This window comes from Varroa destructor, unplaced genomic scaffold (genome assembly GCF_002443255.2).
Source record: "Varroa destructor unplaced genomic scaffold, Vdes_3.0 BEIS01000005.1, whole genome shotgun sequence".
NCBI lineage: Eukaryota > Metazoa > Arthropoda > Arachnida > Mesostigmata > Varroidae > Varroa > Varroa destructor.
The window spans coordinates 18530300-18555326 of record NW_019211458.1 but is presented as its reverse complement, the minus strand read 5'-3'; the positions used below and the strand labels follow the sequence as shown (position 1 = coordinate 18555326).

Below are 25027 nucleotides of genomic sequence, written 5' to 3'. Positions count from 1 at the left end.
AGTGAAATGAACGAGCGCAATACATATGAGTTATGAGGGACCAATTGGCTGGGTGCACACGGCCGACAATGGAAGTTAGAAACACAATCAAATAGCAAGCAAACTGGACCCTCTAGCAGACGACAGTCGACACCGGCTCCAACCAAGAAGAAGCTAGATGGGGAATTGAGCGCAGAAGGTTCTATGTAGGTGCTTTTCTATAATAGTTCCATGTATTTCGCTTGTGGTGATACGGTCACCACAGCCAGTTTACGGTTAACAGCGATGGTCCTTAGCTGCACGAGAGTTGAACCGAACGAACCTCCGTTCCCCAGCCGTTGGCTGCGATTCGCTCGTCAGACGCGCCATAGGCACTTAGCTGCTATGCTCGTCACCCAACGCCACAAGCCTTAGGACCAGCCCACTAGAATCTCCCATGGAGAAGGCGAGCAAGCTGGTATGAAGATCGAATAGGGCGGAGTCTCCGGGATATATGGGCGGGGCCTGGCCCGTGTTTTGGAAGAGGTACAGCACTAAAACGATCTTGTCTGGCAAAAAGGTGCAGATGATCAGTAGCTTTGTTGACGCTCGCTTCACATACTCATACAGCACGTATAACACCAGCGCGCCATTATATGATGCAATGTAGATTCTTACTGAAGTCTTTATATATAAGAACTCCGGACGATGAAGCTTTAAATGGAGTCGTCGCTTGCCGGATCGTATGACAGTAAGATCAGCTCACTCTAAAACGTGTTCAGGTGCGTGATGGTGCTTGGTCGTAGTCTGGCTGGTTGTAACTGTCGGGCGGTAATTCGTTCATTTCCCGTAGAAGGTCACATTAGAGAACTGTCGTAATATTTTTGTCTCGCGCGTAACTCATTTGTCGTTTTCATTTTCCTATAGCCAGTTTTTGTTTGGATAGGCGACAACGGTCGCCGGTCAGCGTGTAGCGACAGTACCTGATAGAGTTTTAAGCGACTTAACAACGCTATGGGAATTTAAAACAAAGGAAATAAGCCAGGGAAACCGCTATGTTTTAGGCAAGAGTAAGGAAATATTATGTATAAGCATCATATTGTCACCTAGAATCATAACCTCGCTTATATATAAGCTAGTTATATTTACGAGCTATCAGTTCATTCCTTGACTCTAGCAAACGCAGCCTTATTCAGACAGCTGTTATATAGCCGAAACCTTATCTGGTAGTACATTCACTGTATCTATGCAGGACGCATTTATATACTGGCTTCACTAATTCTGTGATATTTTTCTAATAATAACGCCATTTCTAAGCTAAACTTAACCAGATCTCTTTAGGTCTGCTTTTTCTACGTCATTATGTTAATAGCAACAACAACTGTTGATCGTCCTGCCGCTGCCGTTAGATGCAACAGGCAGCGCTTCGAGGTTTTAACAACTTACTTGCAATGGTTTTCGTCCTACCACTATCGGGCGTATTTAGTCTTCACAGATATGTTCGTGGCCTTGGTGATGTCTCGTGCTGCTGAGGCGTCCTATAGCGATGTACATGGACCGACAGCTGAGCAGATGTTAGTCCTAATCCCGTCCTTTGCGCGCAGATGACACTGCCAATGAATAACGGACGATGTCGTTGCTATTGTCGATGATGATGATGACGATAATAATGGGGATAGCGACGACGCTTTGCAACGACTACCAATTACAAGGGTGTTATATATAAATTAAGCGAGAAGTAAAGGAGAGGGCGATTCTAGGGATATGGCATATAGTTTAGGGGTGCAGCGTCGTGTGCTACCGCTTTACCGTCGTGTTTGTATAAACACATCTAGAGTGTATGCATGCCTGTCTGTGCATGCATAGATAGACATGTATGCATAGAGAAAACTCGTGGGAGCAGGAGGGTCTGCAGGAGGCAGCGACATAGACGCAATACATGTACTATAGTGTTCATTGTAACTACTGTTAAAGATCGTCCGGCTCGGCTTCTACGCATGGAACCAGCCCAGTTTCAGTGAATCGGGCGTAGAAGCAGGAACATACAAGTTAGGACATGGGTTGTGCCTTATAATCGGAGATTTCAAACACATCTGTTGAAGTCGAGATTGGCGCAGGATTATCGACTGACAATAAGCTCACGTGCTCGTCATGCAGTGAATGGCTTTGTCTTGACACTGCCCTGCGTGCTGGTATAATTAATTCGGTGTACTGAGACAGTAGAGTTCGTAAATGACGGGTATCCATATGTACATAGATAGAGACGGTCCTTCACTTGTATGTGAAGCTTTTTACCGTATTATCCCTGGACAATTTTCAAAGATTTTAAAAATAGATATCATATAGATACAAGAATAGATTTAGCCTATCAGGCACGATGCGGTACGCTGTGTCATTCCGCTTATTCCGTACAGCTACCGATTGCTGGCCGCTATATGACGGCAATGAACATCCCGTCGGGAATCGTAGGTCGTCATGCGCGTGTATATGTTCATGTGCTTTTCATGTTATGTAGAATACGGATTAGTTGTAGAGAACTTGGCATTCAAAAAGAGCAGCGGGAGAGCGTAAGAAGGACTTCGATCCACCTGAATGTCCTGAGTTCTATGTCCACTCTCGCCGTTAGACGTTCCATCCGACTGATCTACCCAGACGGATGGATGGTCCGACTAACTAAGCAGATATTCTATATATATATCATTTGTCGAATTATGACCAATATCAATCAATGTGCAAAACAATTAATAACAAGGGTTAACGTACACGTATTGCGTATAGCAGTTCGCATATACGTATAGGTGAACATATCCTTGTCGAGAAAGTATTAACCGTCTTTTTTTCTAGCTAAATGGCCTCAGAGTCACGTGTTTCAGGCAGTGTGGCCCGGGTTGATAGTGATATGATTCGAAGGCTGAGACTAAGCAGTAGTAGACGTACTAACGTTGATGAACTGGCTTAATTCAGATTCAAGATCGAGCGCCTTGCTTATAATTTCATCACGATGAAAAGACAAATTCTGCTCTTTATGGCCAAGATGCGTTATCGGAGCAAACGGCTTTTTCGAAACGGAAATTTCGATGCGAGGAACTCTACAAAAAGAGTTCAGCACTACAAAAAGTGCTGATTCAATTACGAAAAGAATCCATTATTCAAGAAAGAACTAAGCAAGTAAGCGTCCAGCATTAAACATTCGAAGGAAAGTTGGCTACAAGAAGACCCTCGACGCTGGGATGCAATGAGAATGAATGCAAAAAATGAATTTGGCCATTGCTGAAACTTTCGAGAGAAGTGACGAGATCGAATCGTCCTTAAAGTGGCCTACCACAACTAATCGCTTGAACGTTGCCTTTGAAACGGCCACTGCTTTTTTGGACAATTTAGTATTTTTCTGTAGTAGTACGAGCAAAACGCTGATTTGTACCAGATTTTTCAGTCCTTAACATGCGTCGAAAATAAGTTGAACTTTAATAGACAAAAGAATGAGTCCCAATGAAATGTACGTTTAAATTAATTAAATAATATTACCGGTAAAGGGCATACTATCCCAGGAGAGTTAATAGTATTCAATACACATAGAAAGTACACGAAGATGATTTTGTAGTTACTGAAACATCAATGCATGACTATCTAGAATGCCGGCCGCACTAGGGAACGCATCGTTCTTATACATATTTCATAGAACGTTGCACGCGACGGAAATGATTCATGCGTCAAATTTTCATAGACATATAGCATATAAGTGTGTCGACGTGGACATAGGATTTAGCGTGCTTATAAATTACGGTACACAACATAACAAAAGTCCGTTCAGCAGCAGGAGCACGCTTATCATGCCTTCGTGTAACGGCCCCGATTATGCTCAAGTCATTCTACAGTAATTTTTTACTAGCTGTAGGAGACTGAGCTGAAGGCAAAATATTGTGTGAGCATTTCGGCCGTCGTCAACATTTTGAGCTCATCACGACCGTGCGTCTCTTGCAAGAAACCCGGGATTGCCGTATCCTATCATGGGTCAAGTTATTCAGTGAGCGTTCTATTGTTGTCGGTATCCATCTGTTTCCAAATCAGCTCGCGCAGAGAGGACAGTAATGGCGATCGACTGCTGACCATCCCGGGTCCGGCGACTCGTCCAAAAGCTTCTTTTCCACATTTAACGTGCCATCTGATCTGTTCATAGGAACAGGATTATTCTACAAGGATACTCGTATATACACAGGAAGAAGAAGACAATGTCGGGTGATCATATCGAGAAATTGTGTCCTGTGGTAGTAAAGAATAATTTGTTTAAAATATAAAAATGTGACAAATTTACTTGTTGACAAAATTACGTACCCCAGAAGTTGGAAATTATCTCCAAAGATCGGTCAGTGACATGCATTGTTTGTTTTAATATTTAGCTAAAGACAGGCGTTAGATTGACTCTGTAGAGTTCAAAATTGAGTTATTTTTTTTATTAGTGGGATTGGTGGGAAGGTGTCTATAGTATTTGGTAAAGCTACGGTAGTAGATAAGCCAAGTTTCGTTGCACAAAGATGGAGCAGTAGATGTGCTCAGAGTTCGGGTAAGTTAAAATTGTCTTTTGCAAGGTCCAACAACAACAACAATTTTTTCCGATAAAACTATCCGCGACAATTTACGGACCCATTTCAATAATGTCAACGGTTTTTTATATCGTTGCTTTGTCGTCAGACAGTTGTAAATAAATAGAGGTCTACTGGAAACAAACGAAAAAGCATCTAGATGTAAATTTTAAAAAGCTTATCGACATAAACGGAGAAGTGTTTTGGTTTATGTTTTTAATGGCGCGGTGTGGTCTGGCTAGCTAATGCACGTGTTTTCGAGTGCGTTGCTATTGTGATAATAACTAACAAGCCTGCTGTCGTGCTGGTTCAAATCTCAACGTTGGCAAAAATTAGGAAGGCAAAAGAATTGGGGAAAAAAGAAAAACTCATGTAATGGTTACTGTGCCGTTTCATAGACCAGCGAGACCAAGCCTGGTTAGGTCTTTTGTGGAGGGCAGGTCCTTGACGTTATACCTAAAAGAGGCAATTTCAAAAGCTTCACACAGAAAGAATAACCGAAGGAGTTAAAAAAGAGAAAGAAAAAAAGAAGCTGATCTACTTGCACCTCATAGCCATTAAAAAACACTGTGACCACGTACAAACACCCTGGTAAATATCGTCTTAAAAGAAAACAGCTTTTGATTTCAACATACAATTGCAAAATTTATTATGTTCTCCACTTTTCCTCTGACCTTATATACTTCATAATCGACGTCTTGATATCGTCGTAGTTCTTCCTTGTCGCGTCCTTTACTTCGCCATTATCAGCTCGTCGCATCCTCATCATTTCCCGTATTATTACCGTTACACCCCAGATATATATCTTCATTGCCGTCACGGGCATTCCTACCGTAATGACCATCAGTATCTTCATCCTTTTCCTCTTTTCTCATTGTTAATATTATCATCATTATTATTATTATTATTATCATTATTATTATCATCGCTTCATTATATGGCGTCAGTGATGTAAGCATGTAATAATTAGTCGGTAATATTTCTATATATGTGTCCATGATCTCTGTTTACCACATATTCGCTTGAAGAAGAACGGAAGGGGACAAAGGGGTCAAGCAGATTTCTAATTTTAACTGGCTCCCATGGTTACGGTTATTCTCGCCACCTGTGTCTGCTTTGATGTCCATGAATTAAGTGCGCTCGAGCACTTTTATCCTTCTATATATATATATATATATATATATATATATAGCTAGGTAAAAGAATCTTCTCCCTCGAGACTCGGTTTCAAGCTTTCCAATAGGAGAGGAAGATTTCCTTCACAATCATTGTAAGCTGGTCATAATGGCGATGATCATTATCACCATCCCTTCCATATTATATAATATGTATTTCACAAGGAAAGAGGCATATGAGTGTGTGTGGCTATGTGTTATTACAATTGTTTCTATGTTAATTCCTTCGGTCGAGTTGTGATGTATCCGCTGCTTTCTAAATGGTTCCCCCTTCCCGAGTGCATTTCCCTGTTTTTTACTGTGGCCCATTTATGTTTGTTTACGCGCGTCGTTTGTCTTTTATTTAATCGGCGTGCATTGCGTAAAACCGATTGTTGATTAGCGGCTAATTTGCTTCTTCTGGCGTTCTCTCAACGTCTCTCTTTCTTTCCCCGTTCGTTGTTCGGGTTCGTCCTTGTCAATAGTTTACATCGGGATCAAACAAAGGCCAGAAGTTGTATTTATAGGTGAACGGTCCCATCCCGTTTCTGACCTCGAACGCTTTTAAACATAAGCTGATCAATGCGTTATTATCAGCAGAATATCGTTTGTTGATTCGTTCGTTGTGATTGCGTTTCAATGGCAAACAAAATTACTTTCCATAAACTTTTTTTTTTGTCTTGTTATTCAGTTGTCTATATCGTTTCTGGTGCATATGTCTACACGTCTTTAATTCTACTCGCTTGTTCTGTGTGTGATCCAGTTTTATCTGTGCGCCGGGCAGCTTTCTAGTTTAGGGAATAGTTTTGTTCTTAGAACGGTTTTGAACACGATCATTCTCAACATCATTGCGGTGTATGCAGGCCCTCCTCCGTCTTCATGTATGATCGTGTCGATGTTTTCTTTTTCCTCGACCAATAGGTATATGTTATTGAGACCACCATAAGCGGAGCTTCAGTAATATAGCTTTCCCATACATGCATCCATACATACCATCATAATTATTATAAGGATTTGTGTCATATGTTACCATTCGACTGTCATATGCGCTTAAGAAGTGCGCGGGTTTTTCGCTAATTTCGAATGTAACACAGCTTCACTGGCTCTTAGCAGCTGTCGTACAGTTGACACTGGCTTGGCTACATGGTTTATGATCAACTAAATTATTTGAGAAAAAATGTCTACTAGATACCAGGTATTCGCATTAAATTAACAGCTCTGTCCATCCTCGCATTGGTCTACGCAAACAAGATCCGCGCAGACGTTCGACACGCATATACATGACCGCTTCCTTAAGCACTCATGCACAGCCATAAACTGTACATCGCACATATCATTTTTACCCTTATAGACCACTTTATTCTCACCAGTTGGGGAAAGTTCTCCATATCCTTTCCGGTTACGCTAACGATATTATATCTACCTTCAAAGATCCCGCTGCACAGTGTATGCCGCAGAGTAGTACCTGTTTCACCATCCGTTTACGTAACTGAACCTCCTAAAGACGTTCATATTGGTTGCCTAGTACTTGTCCCTAGTCGCCTTTGCTTTTTTGCTCCGTAATCTCATCTGTATAAGGATACATGCACATATACTGGCGTATAAGCTTTGAGTGTTCAAGATCACTATTGCGATCCTTTCTGAGAGAGTTCACGTCTCGCTACTAAGTTCGGCCGTGGTCGGCGGCCGTACAGCTAACTGCACATGACCACCCTAAGCAGACGGTCACTGGTTACCAGCTAATCTATGTATACCTCCATAGGAACTACAGACGAATGTATCGCTAGCCTGCAGTTCGAAAGCGTGATAGCTGCTGTCCACCGATCACTCCGCCTATTTAAGGCAAAGCCATTTTCGACGTGCACTAGTAGTAGTCCATAATAGTCAGCCTACCTATTATACGCACGTGCTCGATTTTATCCCGTTCCGACACGACAGCGAGCGACATTTCCCCATTACCTTTGCTCGCTAATTTTTACGCCGTTAGAGTAGATTATACTGTGGTTGTTGCGTAATGATAATTAGTTGTATCGAGGATTAGCTTTTACGCATACTCAGTGCTCTGTGCATATTCTAGCAACTGCCTAGCTGCTACTCCCTCCATCGTCACCGGCCGTCGTGTGATTATATAGTCCTGCAAAACAGAAAAAGTAAAATCTATTCGGTATTGTTCGTTACGGTATTTTATAAATATTGCAACTATGACATGTACAGCGATCATAATGACTGTGTAGGAGTCATTTAATATCTGGCATGATGGAGGGCATTATCATTCAGAGTCCGTTTGGTTCGTTTGACGAGCGTCAGAATTAGTTTTTAATAGGTTTGTTGGAGATCGTCCTGAGCGTGACCACTATGTCCAAGAACAAGAAAAACACGAGGAACTATTATCATGTAGCATTTGTTTTAACACTAAGAGTTATGTACGTTGTTCAATGTTGATGATGATCCTCTTCCGTACGTGCATTTTCACGCGATGTTTTTCCTCCGATCAGTATTTTTTTGACGGTACTTCTACGATCAATTGCTTTTTGTCATGTGTCTCCTTCGCTGATCATCGATTTTCGAGTGAACAACTATATATCTCGATATAGTTGCTTACAAGGTCTACTATACGGACTGTGAATCTGTTTCGCTTCCATTGCATTTTATCTCCTCGCGTCAAAGGCCAAATTTCGGTATGGTCTGTCCCTAAGCAGTAAGTACTACCATCAGCCATGATTCAATCATCACTAATAGAACGTCAGCATGTAAACACAAGGCCGTCTCATGACTGCCTTATGAATGGAATGATGCCTGTCAAATTAGTGGAATTGGTCCTTATAGTCCTATGGTTGAACTCACAAATAGACGAAAGAACGACTCGATTTAACCAGAGTCATAATCCTCGGCGGACGGAATCGTCTGGTTCTATTGCGTAACAAGGGAGTCTGGTGAAGACGAATCGACACTTTGACGATTCAGATTATATCAGTTTAAATCGATAGAATTCGGTTACGTCTTCTTGATAGACTGTTATGTCACTAAACAACATCGACATATTTATCTATAGCTATCAGGCCCTCCCAACAGATCCTACAGATCAAGATGTACGCAATGAGTACATCTATCCGTCTCTGCCAGCGACCTAGCGGGCGTGCTTATGAGATCTACTAGGATTTTCGGTACTTCAAGGAAACAGCCGGATCATACCACGAACGGCAACCCAGTTGTTTCTTTTTCTTGAATTACAGCTACGATGGCTTGCCCATCGCAGCTGAAACAGGCGCTAGTTACTCAACATCATTTTCATCAGCGATTTTCAACAGTTCCTCGTTGTGTGAGTACGGAAAAAAGAAATAAACTTAATTAAATTCAGGGGACAAAGTGACATTCCATTTTAATAACAGATAAACTAGTGACTGACTAGACGTAACTTACGGATACAGATATCTTTCATCCAATGAGTAATGGGAAATACATGACAGAAGATAGGATGACTAATAGCAAATGAGTGAGCATGTATCATTTGGTTACATTGATTACCTTGAGCCATGAGCTCCAACGCGAGCGGATTAGGTCGTCCCGTAGACTTTTTAAGCTTGGCGCGTTTATTTTGGAACCAAATCTTAATCTGAGACTCATTCAATCCTAGTTCCGACGCCAGGTCCTGTCGACGCTTTTCTGTCAAGTATCTGAAAAGCAAGGTAGGCCACGACAAACACACATACTAACATTTAGCATATCTATATTTCGTTCAGCTTGAACATTGACGCTTAAGATGCTCGACAATGGCTAACTAAGACTACAGTCGGGTTCCATTCGGAATATTCTCGATCTACCACCATTCCATCTATGGATAATTAGCTACGAGATAATGAAATCGACACTTATTTTGTTTGTTGCGCCTCCATTTCGTCCGCTCCTGGAGCTCATCAGATACTTATTATCTACTGAGATATGCATGTATTATTGATGTATACTATATTTGTTAGATATGAATCATTATCATTGTGGCTGTAGATACACGAAGGTTGAGATGGTGTCCAACGGTAGCACGAATAGCTATTTGTTTAGAGCCTGTGAGATGTTTGATGTCATGCAGTACTCCTACTTTATAGTACTGTTTCGCAACTGTTATTAACTACGATGCTGTAAGGCTTGGCCCAGTGTCGATCGATTTTGATTTATTAAAGCCCATTTGCAGCTATCTCATTTGTAATTTCTTTTCTAAGACAATAGAGGTTCATATATATATATATATATATATATATATATGCTCATTAGGTTAGTGGCGTAAAGGAAAGACAACGCTCTACGGTCGTGCATATTAAATAATAGCAGGCAATACCTGTGTTACAACAAGCGTTATAAAGGGAAGACCCAAGAGATACGATCAGCCTCGTAGCTAATTTATTTCTAACGATTGTCTCTCGAAGCGGGCGCTTCGATTTCGGCTGGATCCCACTATTTTACTGTTGCTCCTAATTCAGCAGGGGGAACGTTCTCGTCCTGCTTACTAGAGTAACCCCTTTTCTATCAGCCCCATTCAGTTTTCATGAAGGGACCTGAGGTCTGCCAAACACTAACGGACATCGATATTGACTAGCATGTCGGAAAATATGCAACCGACCGCCATCGGATCGTTGATATAAAGAGTTTTCTCTTTTGCGACGAGTCTGTGCCGTGATTTTGATTTGGTTAGCTAAACATGCATTAGATGGTCAGACAATACGAAACGCCGGCGGCAATCGTATTCCCAAAAAGTAGCCGTAATGTTATTACCTCTATACAATAAGTATTTGATTCCCGAAAGTGGATCCGTCTTGCCACTCAGCCAGAGACTCTGCATAATAGATATAACCATAACATGTGTACGGATGCGTGTGTCGGATCTATCTGAGTTTGTCTGGTTAATAAAAACAACTGTGTATCGCATCACAACCCAGCCCAGCAGTTTCCTACGTGGTCAAACAGAGTCCACCGGTATGGAGGGCGCCTATATGCCCACTACCGAGAAAGCGTCTAAGCGTCTCGTATACCAACCAAATATATAATCGTTTTAGAGGTTGCATATATTTGCATCAATGATACTGCTGCCACTGTCTCGTCCTCAGATAATTAAAATATGCCCTTTTGGAATATTCCCCGATATAATAGTTATTATATGAGCGACGGCACATATTTTTATGCGTCCTTCCGAAATGTAGATATGCGCGTTTGCGAATGTTTCACTTTAACATAACTAGTGTGAGGCTAATTTTGTTGCCCTTATCTCTATTGTAGTAATAGAAGGGCGGCGGTATTGGTTATAGAGGACGGTTCGGACGTAGGTCGACTCTTTATGGAAATCGCACCCTTACGGAACGGAATCTTAATGGACACCATATAAAGGAAACATGCGGGATGATTAATATAACCGTGCCTTCGGAGCAATAACGAGGCAGGCAGCGTTCAATAGTTCAGGCTCCGTAAGGTGCTTCATGTCCTGCACAGGGAGGGCTACAAAGCAAACAGGTTTCTGGTGCTTTAGATCGTCAATGAAAATTGTTACCACCGTCAAAAGCTCAAATCAAACAGAGGCGACAGACAAAAGTGCCTTAATCTTCCCATTTGAGAAATTCGCCTAGGATACTGCATTGTCAGTTCCTCAGTCAACATCAGTCAGATACGAGTTAACAAGACAAATGCACACTGGTAAATTTCGCCATTGTTTAATTTTTCCCTAGATTCTAGAAGTCGGCAAAGTTCCTTAACGAATACGTTATTACCGGTTGTCCTGGAACTCTTTCTTGAGTCGCTGAAGCTGTTCGGCGGTAAAGGCTGTTCGGGGACGTTTTTCATCAGACTTCTCCTTACGTTTCGTCCTCTTTGACCGGGGACCTGTAATTGTAGAAAACGAGAAACACAAAAACATACGTTTATTATATGAATGAATTCACAATATTGTAGCTATCGACATCATTACTACAGCACTGCTATTTAACCGATCACTGTAAGAGTCGCCTGGGTTGTTTTTTTCCATGTTACGCCCCATTATTCTATTTATAATAGTTTATTATAAAAGATCTTTGGCTTTTTTTTTTAACGTATTCTAGCGACAACAACAACGACGACTCCGCTTCCCCAAATGCATTAGATATCCAATGATTTCAAGGTGTTTATGAGCTAACCTATCTGCCCATAATATCCATATGTATGTATGTACATACACCGCATGATTCGGATTCTATCAATTCAAATTGTCTTCCCTGTTCTATAGCAACTGGTGGATTCTCAACGATCAGCCTTCCACCTAAACATCCCTCAGTGTCTGTGGATTTAAATCTATGCCCTTTTACCTTTTAGGCGATAATACCGTGCCTGAGGCTAGCAGCGAGCAATGGTATGGAAGAATATTTATACACATACGTTACGTCGCTCACATCGTGTCCCCATATCGTTCCACTGACGATCGAAATCGCTCGGATAAGCGAGAACCGCGATCTCGCAGCTGTTTGTTCGTTCATACGTTTGTTCTAGCTGGCAGAGCCAGTTGCATCAATATATCTTTCTCTCTATGTTATTAGCAGGATAGCGACAGCGGCGGCAAATGCTGTTCACTTCCTCGATATTTTCGAAGAAAGCCCCTAATAAAGGCAAGGCCGAGTCGGAAAGGCGGCAGAGAGAAGAGTTTAACGTGCAGACTTTCCCTGGTAGATAGCAATACAATAGGATTGATTACAATCATTTTTAATCAAAAAAGAAAATCCAGTAAACGCGAAATAGTGATGATGGAAAGAGACACGATCAAACAAACGGGACGGGAATACCCGCGAGGCAAAGATTTTATACGAAGATATTATGTAGCTTTGAGAGCCGAGAAAACGCGAACCATGCGATACGTATATATATTTTATTACGATTAATTAATATCGAAGAAAAATCAATGGCCAGATCGATACGTGTGGTATGCGTGGCTTTGGGAGAACGACGCAAGGGACAAGAATAGAGCTTGACGAAAGATATTCTATGTTTTAATAATCCCATTTATATTTTGATAATTATCATTATATACACGAAATTGTAGTCGGTGTTGTTACTGTAATAAAAATAATAATATAAACATGAATAACAGTGGCATTAGGCTAAAAGAAAATGTTCACGTAGGCATTTTTAGTTGTAGCTGATTTCATCCTTTGTTTGCGACCAGAGACGGAGACACGCGCATCGTGTCACAGATTACCTGGTCGGTCTACCGTACTCTCTCAAGAGGCCTTTACAAGTGGATGTCTTGGAAAACAGAATGAGGCTTTTTTTGTTACCAGCAATTCCGCGGAATAGACGTTGAAGGCATACAAATGGTCGTAACAATTGTAATAACAGGGATTGTTAGTAAAGTCAGTCAAAATGCAGGAGAAACAAACACAAGCTTTTGTATTCGCTGTTACTAATCGTTTTGTTATTATTATTATTCCTCCTTTCAAAATGTGGGATTGTGTTTAATGTTTATATAGGCGTAGTCGGTCAAGTATAGCAACATAGTATTATTATACATTGTTGTTAGAAAAAAGTTGTGATGATCTGCGAACGACGCTAGTTGAACGTGGAATAGTCGCATTTGTTGGCCCACTACATGACTCGGTTAGGAGTTTTCATTATGCGTCTCCGAAAGGCAAGCCGACGACGCCAAATGAAAGTGTAAAGTAGATTTTTCACTACGAGAAAAAATTCCTGCTCGTTTCATTCACGGACATGTGAATGAGCCGGCGGCTACGAAATAAAACGTAACCTTTATCTGTTACAACGCCGAAGTGAATACCCATACACGAAGGACTATCGCTTGTTTCACTGCATATAAGAACAATGTTATATAATGTGAGCTCATTTAGAAACAAAGCAATTCGCGTTTGCAAACAAAGCAATATCCTTTTTCGTCTGCTCTCCCGGTCTCTATATACGACAAAGCTCAGGAGTAAATGAATGCACTAGAAAATAAATTTAACACCGCCCTCTACCGACCATCATTTTCTATAAAATCGTTTGTCACTACTCTTTCAGATATTCGCTTGCCAGCCTTTCGATTACATAACTATCTCAAGACAAAAAGACGATTATAGATACATAAAATTAAGTCGTCTTGGCTATGTGCAATAGTAATCTTTGCTACCATCGAACGTCCTTCTGGAAAATTCAATTCATTTTTAATTAAGAAGCACAATATCACTAATTTGATATGAGAAATTGCTCCACGTTAATAGAAACCTGTAATGCAGGTCGTTAGATATCGCCCTTGTATCTTCTAATGAGCATCAACCAGCAGAGGCTATCAGATCGTAGTTATAATATTTACTATATCTGTTCTTGTTACCAAATAAAGAGGATTTGCAACAAATTTATTCAATGAGTAAATCAATAGCAGATGACGACGAACAAAATGTCCATTGGAACTTCGCTGGTCAAAGCTACGAGGATCAGCAATCGCTGGTGTATCAGCCTGCGGTTGATGGCTATAAAGGTCACTATTAATTACTATACATTTGTCTCAGACTCTAGAATCCACGCGTCTTCGTATCTGCCGGAAGTGATATGGTTTGTATTAGTTCATGGGACACGGCCATGTATGTAGGCCAAGTTTCAATAACACATATATTCCGGGTCTAGCTACCTGACGAGTCCGTCTGTTTGAGCATTTTTTCGATTTGTCTTCGTGTAGTCGACGACAGACGAATCATTATAGGTTTACGCTGATAAAGTGGTGTCAACTTCTTCCTGGACGGGCCTTATCTAGTTTGTTATAGACAAGCTTTTATGCGACCATGAAACTGTGTCTCCGCGATTAAGCCTGTGTGCGACGCTATTCGACAAATACTTGGTCTTCGATAATCATTTATTTCCAGCTTGTATTCTACAGTGGAGCATGCTCGCTCGAGGACCAACGCTATAGAGTCGATTGTCACTTTCGCACTGAGGAGACATTGCTTTGTTGGCTGTCACGTGACAGAATTTGTTACGTTCATTCGAAGTTGAAGTTACCGTTCGCGGCGGAACCGCGGCAGCAACACCAACAGTAAACTCGCATTGCTACTGTTCCCTTCGTTTCTTAGGACTGTTTGAATCAATCGGCCGATGTTTTCTCCTGATTAAAGTGGAACGCATTATTTTGTAATACGTCTATAGACAGAAACTTGTACAGATGTAGTTTATCTGGAGTATAAATGTGCGCATGCAAAAAAAAACGTCGTTTTACGTCTCTGTGGCAGCAGTGGCAAGTATACTCGGCGTTCTGCCGACACTCGTCTCTACTACGTGGAACATATCTACTATATACCCTTCTATAAGTTCACTATATTACGCTGTTCTTGTGCTACACATGCCAAATACTATGGGTACATTTGCTTCAGCGGTCTGCACACCTGGCCCAACTGTTGCACGCGTACGTGCCGTGTAGGCAGGAAACTACCAGCGTCCAACTAGACTATGTTTGCAGGACCCAGGTTAGTGAATTCAAAAGCACGAGTGCTTGCTTGTGTTCGTATGACACACGTTGCTCCGTCGCGCGTATACGTGTGTGTTTAGCGGAATATCAGAAATAGTCAATACAAACTGGCTTATGTGTGTTTACGGCATCGATTTGTATGGGGTCCCGCTCGCTACTTACTAATAACACTATCGCAGCCGAAAAGTGGAGCTCATAAAGATAATCTGCAAACGCCCTTTTCTCTTCTTTCTAGCAGCTCGAAGCTCGCGCTTCTTCGACTGTCCACCCTTGTAACGCATAGCTTTCGTAACCTGAGCATACGTTAGTTAGTTAGCTAACCTACTTCGAAACACCTTTTAGCTACCAGCCAAAAGGCAATTCCCCAGAATAGCTAATCCGGATTACATTCCGCATCCGATCCTCTCGGTCAGCCGCTTACTGAATCACATATTTACTTCCCATTATTTGCTCCGTCACCAATTGATTCAAGCAAATCGGAAAAAGTACAATGCTTTTAATAATTTGACCAGCCTGAGTGAGCCAATCGCTTACGCTTCATGCATCGACAAAGAACATAAAAAAGTTAATTGTTAAAGCCAGGTCCAAGCCTGCTTAAAATGCGTAGTTTGCTGTGCGTATGTACGCGATGATGCTGCGATGGCGCGTCCTGGGCGGTTCGGTCGCTCAAGCCTATTGGCCGTCCCTAGCGCCGCCACAAGCTGCATTTGGCCTGTCTCACGTCGCTGCCGATCTGGTGCCTCTTGGGCGCTCTGGTAAGGTGAAGTCAGTCTGTTTCTCCTTCCTTTGGCTTTCGCTAACGCCGCCTGATGTGGGTGCTTCGCCTGTGGCCTCACATCTTCGCCGCTGTCGCCGATGGACGACGGATACTGTTGCTGATGCTCACTTCGATGGTTATTTCATACTAATCGTCGTTGTGAGTGCCATTATAGGATCGTAGTAGAGCTGTTCACTGTGCTCAGAGCAAAAATAATTTGTATTCGAATATAAACGTCTTTATGTTCTCTCAACGAAGCGACGTTCATGTGTTTATTACAGTATTGTTCATCATATCTTACTCATGTGAGGGCTTGCGCCAAGACGACGGGACAGGATGGATCGAGGGAAAGAGACCTAGCTGCGATCAAAAACTTATAGCTGCTGTTGCCCCCCAGTGTCAGAAATATGCCTGTCCATGCATGTGAATTCACCCATGTGAAGAGCATAAACAGGCCCGGTGCTGGTAAAAAACGCTGATAAATGCAATTCGGGGCACTTTGGGTATCACCACTTAAATTTTAATGTGCCTTACCTATACGACACATGCACATAGAAGAGTACGCACCTCCCACATGTTTTTTAGCATTATTGATGCTTCGTCTCTTTGAATGTTTTCGGTAAAAGTAGAATGATAAAATGCCGAGAGCTCAAGTGCAGAAGATCGGTTCTTCTTCGTCATCTTCATATGGCTTTTCGGCCTGCTTTTCTCCTTTCTTTCTATATGGGCGCTGTCGGAACCATCGCTAATCGTTGATACCGCAAACTACACGTTTGATACTCGTCATGGCGACGCGTACTAATCTGAATTGACTAAAAGTGCCGTCACGTGAGCGGCTCCTTATCAGCATCGCGGTCCGTTGTTACACGACGTTATGCAGTGACGTGAACACACGGATAGTTATTCTCGTAATGTATGTGCTGTTTGCTGGTAGGCGTTTGGTGCTCGAAGTGGGTGTAGATAGACGTTCCAGAAAGACAAACATTCTGGTCACCAATGGGCGCTGGGCCAGTTAGACAAGTCAGACGGATTAGAAGGGGCGGGCAGGCGGCCTGTCTGATTAGTGCGGCACCGGTTGCCTCCATAAAACGACAGGCTACGTCCCCACGTGTCGTTCACTACCAGACGACGCCCAGTAATATTTTTATGTGAATGTTGTTGTTTTCGAGAATCGGTCCCTTTAACAACCGCTGCCTATGAGGCTAGCTGTTTAGCAAAGGCAAAATGCCTCGATCGTCCCGTGGCGTGGCGACGCCGTTGCGACGACCAGTCCTCCGTGTTGGCTGTTGGTTGCTCATGTAGACGGATGTATACCGTGACCGTGCACATGTGCATATATAGATATGAATATAATGTATATTCGAAGCTGCGTAGGGGAGGGGTGCTCGTAACTCTGAAGACCATCAATGTGGGTTAGACTGTCTCTTGGCTAGCCTGGCTAAGTCTGCGGTAGCGCGCACCTTCAAGCCGGCCAGCGATGCGTCGACAGAAATGAGTGAATTGAAGTAACTGAATAGAGTTGTAGTAGCGTATTGGCGATGATTATAGCTATTATCAGCATTATAATTTTAATTGTTATTGTCTTCATTATGGCGATCCTTCGTATTATACATAAATGAGCTACCTAGCGCCGTGATTCTTATAGGCAAAGATTTCCAATCAAACTTATTGCATTCACGGTGTCGTGCGAGCATTTCTTATCGAAGGCACCATTAGCGACTAGATGAACCAGTTAAGTTCAATGTCTCGAACTTTATCTATCAGACATTGGTGCGCGCTGCGGTGCGTGTCCAAAAATACGCGACTGTTATAGCCAATTCGGCATCCGCTTTTCTCCACACAACAACTATATGCATAGAGCCAATGCGGAGCGTCTGTTGAAGTTATTCGATGGGGCGATTTAAGCGACACAGAACTGTAACGGGAGCTTCTTTTGACGGCATACGAATCTTTCGACGGGAGATGTTCGCCCCATCGATGTGTGTGCATGAAAGCGTTGGTGTGACAACATAAATTGCTGGAAACCTCTTGTTCCTCAATTCCCGCCCTGCTGAACACTATTAGTGGGTGGCACCCCGTCGAGTGAACGCCAGCCAGGTGAGCACGAAGCTTGAACCAGGACGATGGCGAAAGCTGCGCGCAATGTATGATGTACAACCGATTTGAAAATGTGGCCGTATCTCATTTTCATTGATTGTTATGTACAAACGTTCATTTATTGAATCTTAGTTAGACAACAATATTCTTCCGTTATACGCCCTATGAGAAATGGTCTTTCAAAAAGTAGATAAATTGCAATAGAAACATGTTTGCTTCATAATCGGTTGCAGGTAAATTGCATACATTTGTTTCTGTGTTATCTGTGTATAACTTTTCCAACAGAAGTGAATACTCGAGAACGCAAAGTTACTTAGAACTCATCGTCTTCGGGCTCGGAATTTTCTGTTTCGGCTACCCAGAGCAGTCGTAACTCCTCTAAACGACTATCTGTACCTGATTTCAGAAGATTTTCTCCCCTCGTCTAATGACCTCCCGAACAGATGAATGCCACTGGAAAAAAGGCGGCAACCCCGGTCGCCCGGATCTTCGATTGTCTCGTGCTTCTCTCCTGCTCCGTTTATAGAGTCATTCTGGACGATCACACCCACAGTGGACCCAGCTGTATCCCACCTGAAATGTTCTGGACTAGTATTGTTATTGCTACTTCTGCTGGTGCTGTTGTTGTCGTTACATTAGCCAATCATAACGATGATGCGGTTATTGCTACACGAGTGCCACCCAAAGACTTTGAGCGATGAGACAAGTTTGTCACATGAACACGCACCCTCGTATCCACATTTGCCTGGAGGAAACAACCACTACAGACTAGGGACGAGGTGAGATCATTAACAGAACATACATCTTCTAAGGGGAGCAAGGAAGAGAGAAGAGAGAAGAGAGAGAGAGAGAGAGAGAAAGCAATAATCCTCAGTTAGGTCTTCTAGAAGCAGAAGAAGACAAAGTACAGAACTATCTCCGCCACATTGAAACAAGCCGCAGTCCTCGTCCATGATCTGGATGGGCCGTGGGAGACCATGCGGGTAGACATGTGGCATCATGCTAGCTTATCGCTACGCAGTCGTCCGGACGTCACCGGCCCGTTAAAGTTTTTACTACAATAGCGTAATAAAGTGGCTGAGAGAGAGCAGAACAGAGCAGGAAAAGGAGAGATCGTTCTCCTGTCGATGCAGTTATATCTTCTCCGTGGAGCAAGAAAGCGGCAAGCCTCTGTCAGAATCCGACCTGTGCCTACATCGACCTGAAGGGGAAGAAATAGCGAGAGGCCGCAGTACTAAGGCTGTATGTGGTCGAGCTGACCACTCCTGCGCAAAGATAGAGACTGTAGCTGATACAGCCACAACAACAGTGACCACCCACTGTGCTCTGGTCTGCCACGTCGTTTAGTCGTCATTGAGGTGAAACTTAAGGCCAATGCTCGAGAGTGTAGGACAGATAGAGACCGCGATGGGATTCATTGGCATCATTAACACCCACTTAGTGGCTTTGCGCGGTGTGTACTGTATAACTGTGTGTGTGTACCTTCTAGGATCTTGTCTCTTTGGGGACTACTATCTAAGACAAAAGTACACGACGGTGAGAAACAACGAAGACCAACGGATTCCCGTTCATGAACATGATCATGGAGAGAGAGCGTCCAACAAGATAAATAGCCTTGTTCTTCAATTTTCATTGCATCAAGCGTCCTGGCCGCGAGCGCGGCAAATACTCATAATGATGTGGTTGCCACTGGTCTCAGCAGAATTTGGAGCTGGACAGCCGATCCCAGATGGTGGCATTTCTTCCATACTTTTACTATGCCTATTACCAACAAAAATCAACAAAAAATTAGAATGTTGCCTTATTTAACTTAGACAACGACAAATGTGACATTAATTAATGATGAATGCGTGTAGCAATGCCAGCTGTCGATATGGCAAAGCTGTAACATCACTCCATACCATACTGTCCGACGGAGCTCAGATCTTCTTGTAGCGACATCAGTATCGGTGAGCAGTTCATATCTCAGATAATTGAATTACCTGATTATGCGACAGACACCAGTGGGAACAATTTTTGGCGTCACATTGCCTCCCTTTGGATACGTTTATGTCATCCAACTTCCTCAATGTCTGTTCATTCGCTTTTAGTTAGAAAAGTACGCCATCGTCGTCGTCAGCATCATCAGCAATAACATCAAGCTTTGATTTTGATCAGATTTTATTTTACCGCTGGTTAGCGAGTTTTTAATCTAACGTCCAACCACCCATTGTCGCCTTGCAATGCTATATATATATATTTCTTTTTATTTGTTCTGCTGTTAGTCAGACAATAGTTGTAAAGGCAAACTGCTAATTTAGAAAGTTAAATATACTTATGCTCTTCCGCTGCGGCCTTTGCTGGTATGATGGCGCTGACAATGATGATTCATGGTTTGTTTTTATCTTCCCCTGTCAACTAGGGCCGCGCTACAGACGTAACGTCCATCCTGTGACGTTTTGTTCGGCACGACAGCATACACCTGGCTGTGTGTAATACCTGAATATCGGTTAAGCCAAGCAAGTATACACCACTGGTGGCAGAAAAGCAGATATAGGCATAAGAAACGAAAACCGGCATAATCCTCTCTAGCCTAAGTCCGCTCGCTGGAGAATGCCATAATAACCCCTCCGGATCTGTTCTGTGAAAAATCTGCTGCAGCAGCCATCGAGCGATGTTCTAATGTGAAAAGCAGAGAGCCAACACGATCTCAGCGATTAAGGATAGGGCCCAGGCCGAAAGAGCACACATTTTGCCTTTTAGCTACTGTTGCTGACTGTGCTGCTACCTATGTGTAAGACTCAAGGGGAATCGGAAAGGCCACTTGATGGTGAACTGACTCGCCTATTCTGTTCCGTTGAACTGGTTTAGCTAGATCTTCGGGGGGCCCGCCTCTAGTCGCGCAGCACTCAGTGAACCCTGTTGTTGGTGTCGTTTTAGTCATGATGTTAATGTTGCGGCCGATGCCACTGAAGTGCTTGTTTATCCGCTCACTTGTCCATCGCTCCGAAGACCGCTTTTACTGTTCATTTTTTCTCATCTACGCGCTTTTGTGTCGACGACTCTCTTCGGACCAGGAAGGAAAGAAGATCAGGGAGACGGACCCACCGTGAAGACCGAAGGCCTGAGAGTGCTTCTGCTACATGGGCGGCGCTGCTCTCGCAGTGGCCGCGACTTTGGTTAGATCTTGTCTATGGAGCCTCACCGTACAACGGAACCCAACGCTTCGTTAGAAGCTTGCCTGAGCTCCCGAAGCTGGTTTTGCTGAAATCAGCATCGCCCGTCGATTGATGTAAGTGAGCACCATTTCGTTGCTGGCGACAGCGACGATCGACTTAGCGACGGCTACGTTGGTTCGCTGGGTGTCCATCTGACAGTCTGAACTAGTCTGTGCGTGCGCGCGGGTATTTTCAGCCATAGCAGCAGCCGCGGCCGCCGAGGCTGTTGCGGCGGCTTCAGCGTAATAACTTATTTCGGCCAACGACGAATGAAGCAGCCAGCAGCAGCGGCGGCAGCGGACAGAATAGAGAAGGGCGCTGGCCAGGGTCATTCGCATGTGTCCGACAGGCGATAGACCGATAGATCAACCAGCAAACACCAGACACGAATATGATCATAGACACAAAAAAATTACTTCAGCAAAAGCAACACTAGTGGCATTACTGCTAACAGCAACAGCGGCGGCAGAAACGACAACAAACCAACGATGATGTGAAGGAAGCGGCCGGAATGACGACGGTGCTCATAGGAGTCTGATGATGCCCTTCCACCATCAGGGGCAGCATTGATATGACGTAAATGTTAAGTGTATTGTTGACACTATTTATGCCGCTTCTGCCGCCATTATTATTGTTGTTGTTGTTGTTGTTGTTGTCGTTGGCCTGCAATCATCATTAAAATCCTGTATATGTTAACGATGAAGAAATTTCGGCCTGAAATAAATGAAACCTGCCCGAAGGCTGGTATAGTCAAGCGAAGATCGATATAATCATAAAATTTCGCTCGAGTCGTACTTAAAACGTTTACGGCAGACGGGCTTTCTGAATGATTAACTGCTATTGCTTAAGAGAGGTTAACAGATGGCGCATCCAGGTAAACTGATGCACAGAGAACTGAATTGAGAGGCCAGCCCAATCATATAAGCAGGGCGATATTCTCTATAATGCATATATCCATATACACGTCAAAGATAGGTGCTTACAGGAGATATTAGGCATACTTTGTTATGATCATTTCATAAAACAGTCGTATCAGTGCCTGCAAGTGGGTTGGAGCTTGACTTCAACGAATTGGTGACCCAAGGACAGAGATTTGCCCCTACCCGTAGGCTAATCTACTTCTAGAGAGATCGGATACCAGGACAAATAGCGTTACAGATTTGGTCTGCGAATATTGTTAAGGTAACCTGAGGATGAAAAATCCAAATAGAACGTCGAACATCATGATTACATATATTATTTTGGTAGTTCACATTTGATGTAACAGAACTTCAGCTGTAAATTAGATCAATAAACGGTAATTTAAGGCTCATCAAATGTGATGAGGTACAGTCTTCTTCACCATCAAATGTGTTTGCATCGTTGCAGGACGACAGAGCGTTCTAAAGGTAGCTTATTTTACCACTACATACGTATTTCACTCTACTCGAATCGTGAAATAGACTGAATTAGTTACAAGAACGTCTGTGAACGAAAGTTGTAACAATTATAATGGTTTACATTGTATTAGCGTGTGTATTCCACAGTATATCGTCACTGTTAATGTTGTTAATAATAATCTCACGGTCGCATTACTTTTTTCCGCTCACTCGATAGCCCGTTAGTCTCTGCCATTTGTTTTCCTTAATTTTGGCTGTGCAGAGCCCGCCAACAATTGCTGTGTAGATGACAGCCATCCTTACACAGATTTTCCACCTGTAAATTTGCTAAACTAATTTAGCGGGCATAGCTAGAAACGATAGCAGAATGATCGACAGTTGACGTTTACTAGTTGACGATGGAAAGTTAGACCCCCCGAGAGGCTTGAGGAGGGGGAGGAGGATTTTCAGAGTGATTTTGTGCGTATATACTTTTCATCTCAAATATGTCAAACGTCGTTTTTGCCCGGGAGGAGAACAGACAGATAGAGGCCGTGATGGATGTTGGGTAGAAAGCAAGGTAATGAAATAGTTTAATTCAAGATGCTTATTTCTCGGCTGATGGTCGCTTGTTGTCTCGGAGCCTACGAGGCCCCTGAGCGCTGCGGTGCTATTGGCAATTACAGACGCAATGGCAGCCTTAGTCGCCACCGCGGCGGGCTACCGTCAACAACGGCGACTTTCAGATAATTAGCCGCAACACATCGCTCTCACGCAGGATTCACTTTCACACGTCAAATATCGGACAGCCATGTTCAAATCATGCATTTTTAGAATGCGTAGCGGCACAGAGCATCTGTTATCGACGTAGTATATCCATATTATTATTCTGTATAGATAATTGTTAACGTAATACGATAGTGGAGGGAAGAATAGTAAAATAGTGGCAGGCAATACGATGAGCAGCCGTACCACTGCTGCAGAGTATAGTGAATAGATACGCGTAGTTTTTATATAGATTTTGAAACTAATACTCTAAATGGTAAAGAATCGTGTGAGATAACGATAATAAGATCGAGTATAAATAATAATAATGGCTCTTTGTAACAGGCGGCCAATGGTCAATGGTTATAACAATGTATTATACTATATTGCTTAAGTATGGCGAATAAAAAGAGTGGTCGATTCTCATATTGATAACTATCGTCAACGATAAGAACAATCGCGATAACGGTGGAAACCGGCAAAAATGAAATCTATCAATGGCCGATGGCGAATTCGTATGTCTTCATTTCGTCCCTTGGCACGGCAGATGGGCAAAATCGCTGATGGTTTAGTGATTGGCTTCGGATATATACTAGCACGAGAACGTATATATAGGTGACTTCTTGAAAAGTCCACTTATCGAGATAACGCACACAAATCTCCGTGCGCCTGTGATGAATCGGTGTACGCGTGTAGCATTATGATAAGAACATTTATTGGATAATGATGGCGACGATGACCGCTTTATTGTGCCGTCATGGAAAGAGCCTCAGCTCGGCGAGACAGATCAGTCAAATGGCGACAACAGGGAGTACCTTACGAATCCTACGGAATAGCCAGTGAATTTGCCGCTAAGATCGTGCGTACACACAAAAAGCTTAACGCCTTGACGATATTTCCTATGGTTCCATCATCGCGTTTCAATAATCTACAATAATAATTTTTGACGTCAACGTTAGATACGAGAATCTTAGTATCCCATACAGGCTACGAAAGAGCGAAACTGTCATACCGACGGATACTGCTTCTTACGACTGATTTGGGCCTACGAAAACAGAAAGCGAAGGGCAGAGATATAGCTACAGCAAAATATAGAAGGGTCCAGCGATTTAAAACACTGTCCGTCTATTCCTTCCTTTTTTCTGCGGCCATCTTTTCAACTTGCGGCTTTCATCACTCAAATATCCCGCCACCTATGTTGCATCATGTAGAATACTGATTGGGGTCCATCACCTCCGCCTAATCACGTCATCTCGGTCAGGTCGGATTATCTCCTGACCATGCTATAGCATCAAACTAACGCTGAATATCTCGCGACTCACAAACGTAGCTCATCATATATTATAACTGGGTTATCGTCACTAGACAAGTGGTGGTGCCGGCTGCTGTTGCTCTAAAGTCATGCTGGCGGGGCCGCAGCAGACGTGAGGATGCCCATGCTAGCACTGGAGCTGCCCTATCCAAGCCACAGCGGTAAATTCCGTCGCCTCATCGTTCATGGGCCCACCGGATCTAACCCGATTATCCGGTGCTTCCATCATGTTCTCAATTAAGCGAGCGGCTGGCTGTTTTGAGGGGTTCGCTGGATGGACTGCCGGTCGGGGTCCACATGGCTGGCTAGAGCACACACAAGCAAAAGCCACCCCTGTACCGTTCTCCCGGCAATGATGATCCACCAATACGTCCGTCAGAAAACAGCAGCGA

At 43.1% G+C, this 25027-nt stretch overlaps 1 protein-coding gene across 1 annotated transcript in view; it reads right to left on the bottom strand.

The window, feature by feature from the left end:
* Positions 1–5162: 5162 nt before the first annotated feature.
* LOC111251625 (uncharacterized) overlaps positions 5163–25027 on the bottom strand; it is a 66355-nt gene continuing 46490 nt past the window's right edge. The window contains exons 2-4 of the mRNA XM_022808361.2: positions 11443–11554; positions 9218–9366; positions 5163–7826 (exon numbers count right to left, since the gene is read on the bottom strand). Coding sequence (XP_022664096.1) covers positions 7777–7826; positions 9218–9366; positions 11443–11554 — 311 coding nt within the window. The 3' untranslated portion in view covers positions 5163–7776. The remainder of the gene's footprint in view (positions 7827–9217; positions 9367–11442; positions 11555–25027) is intronic.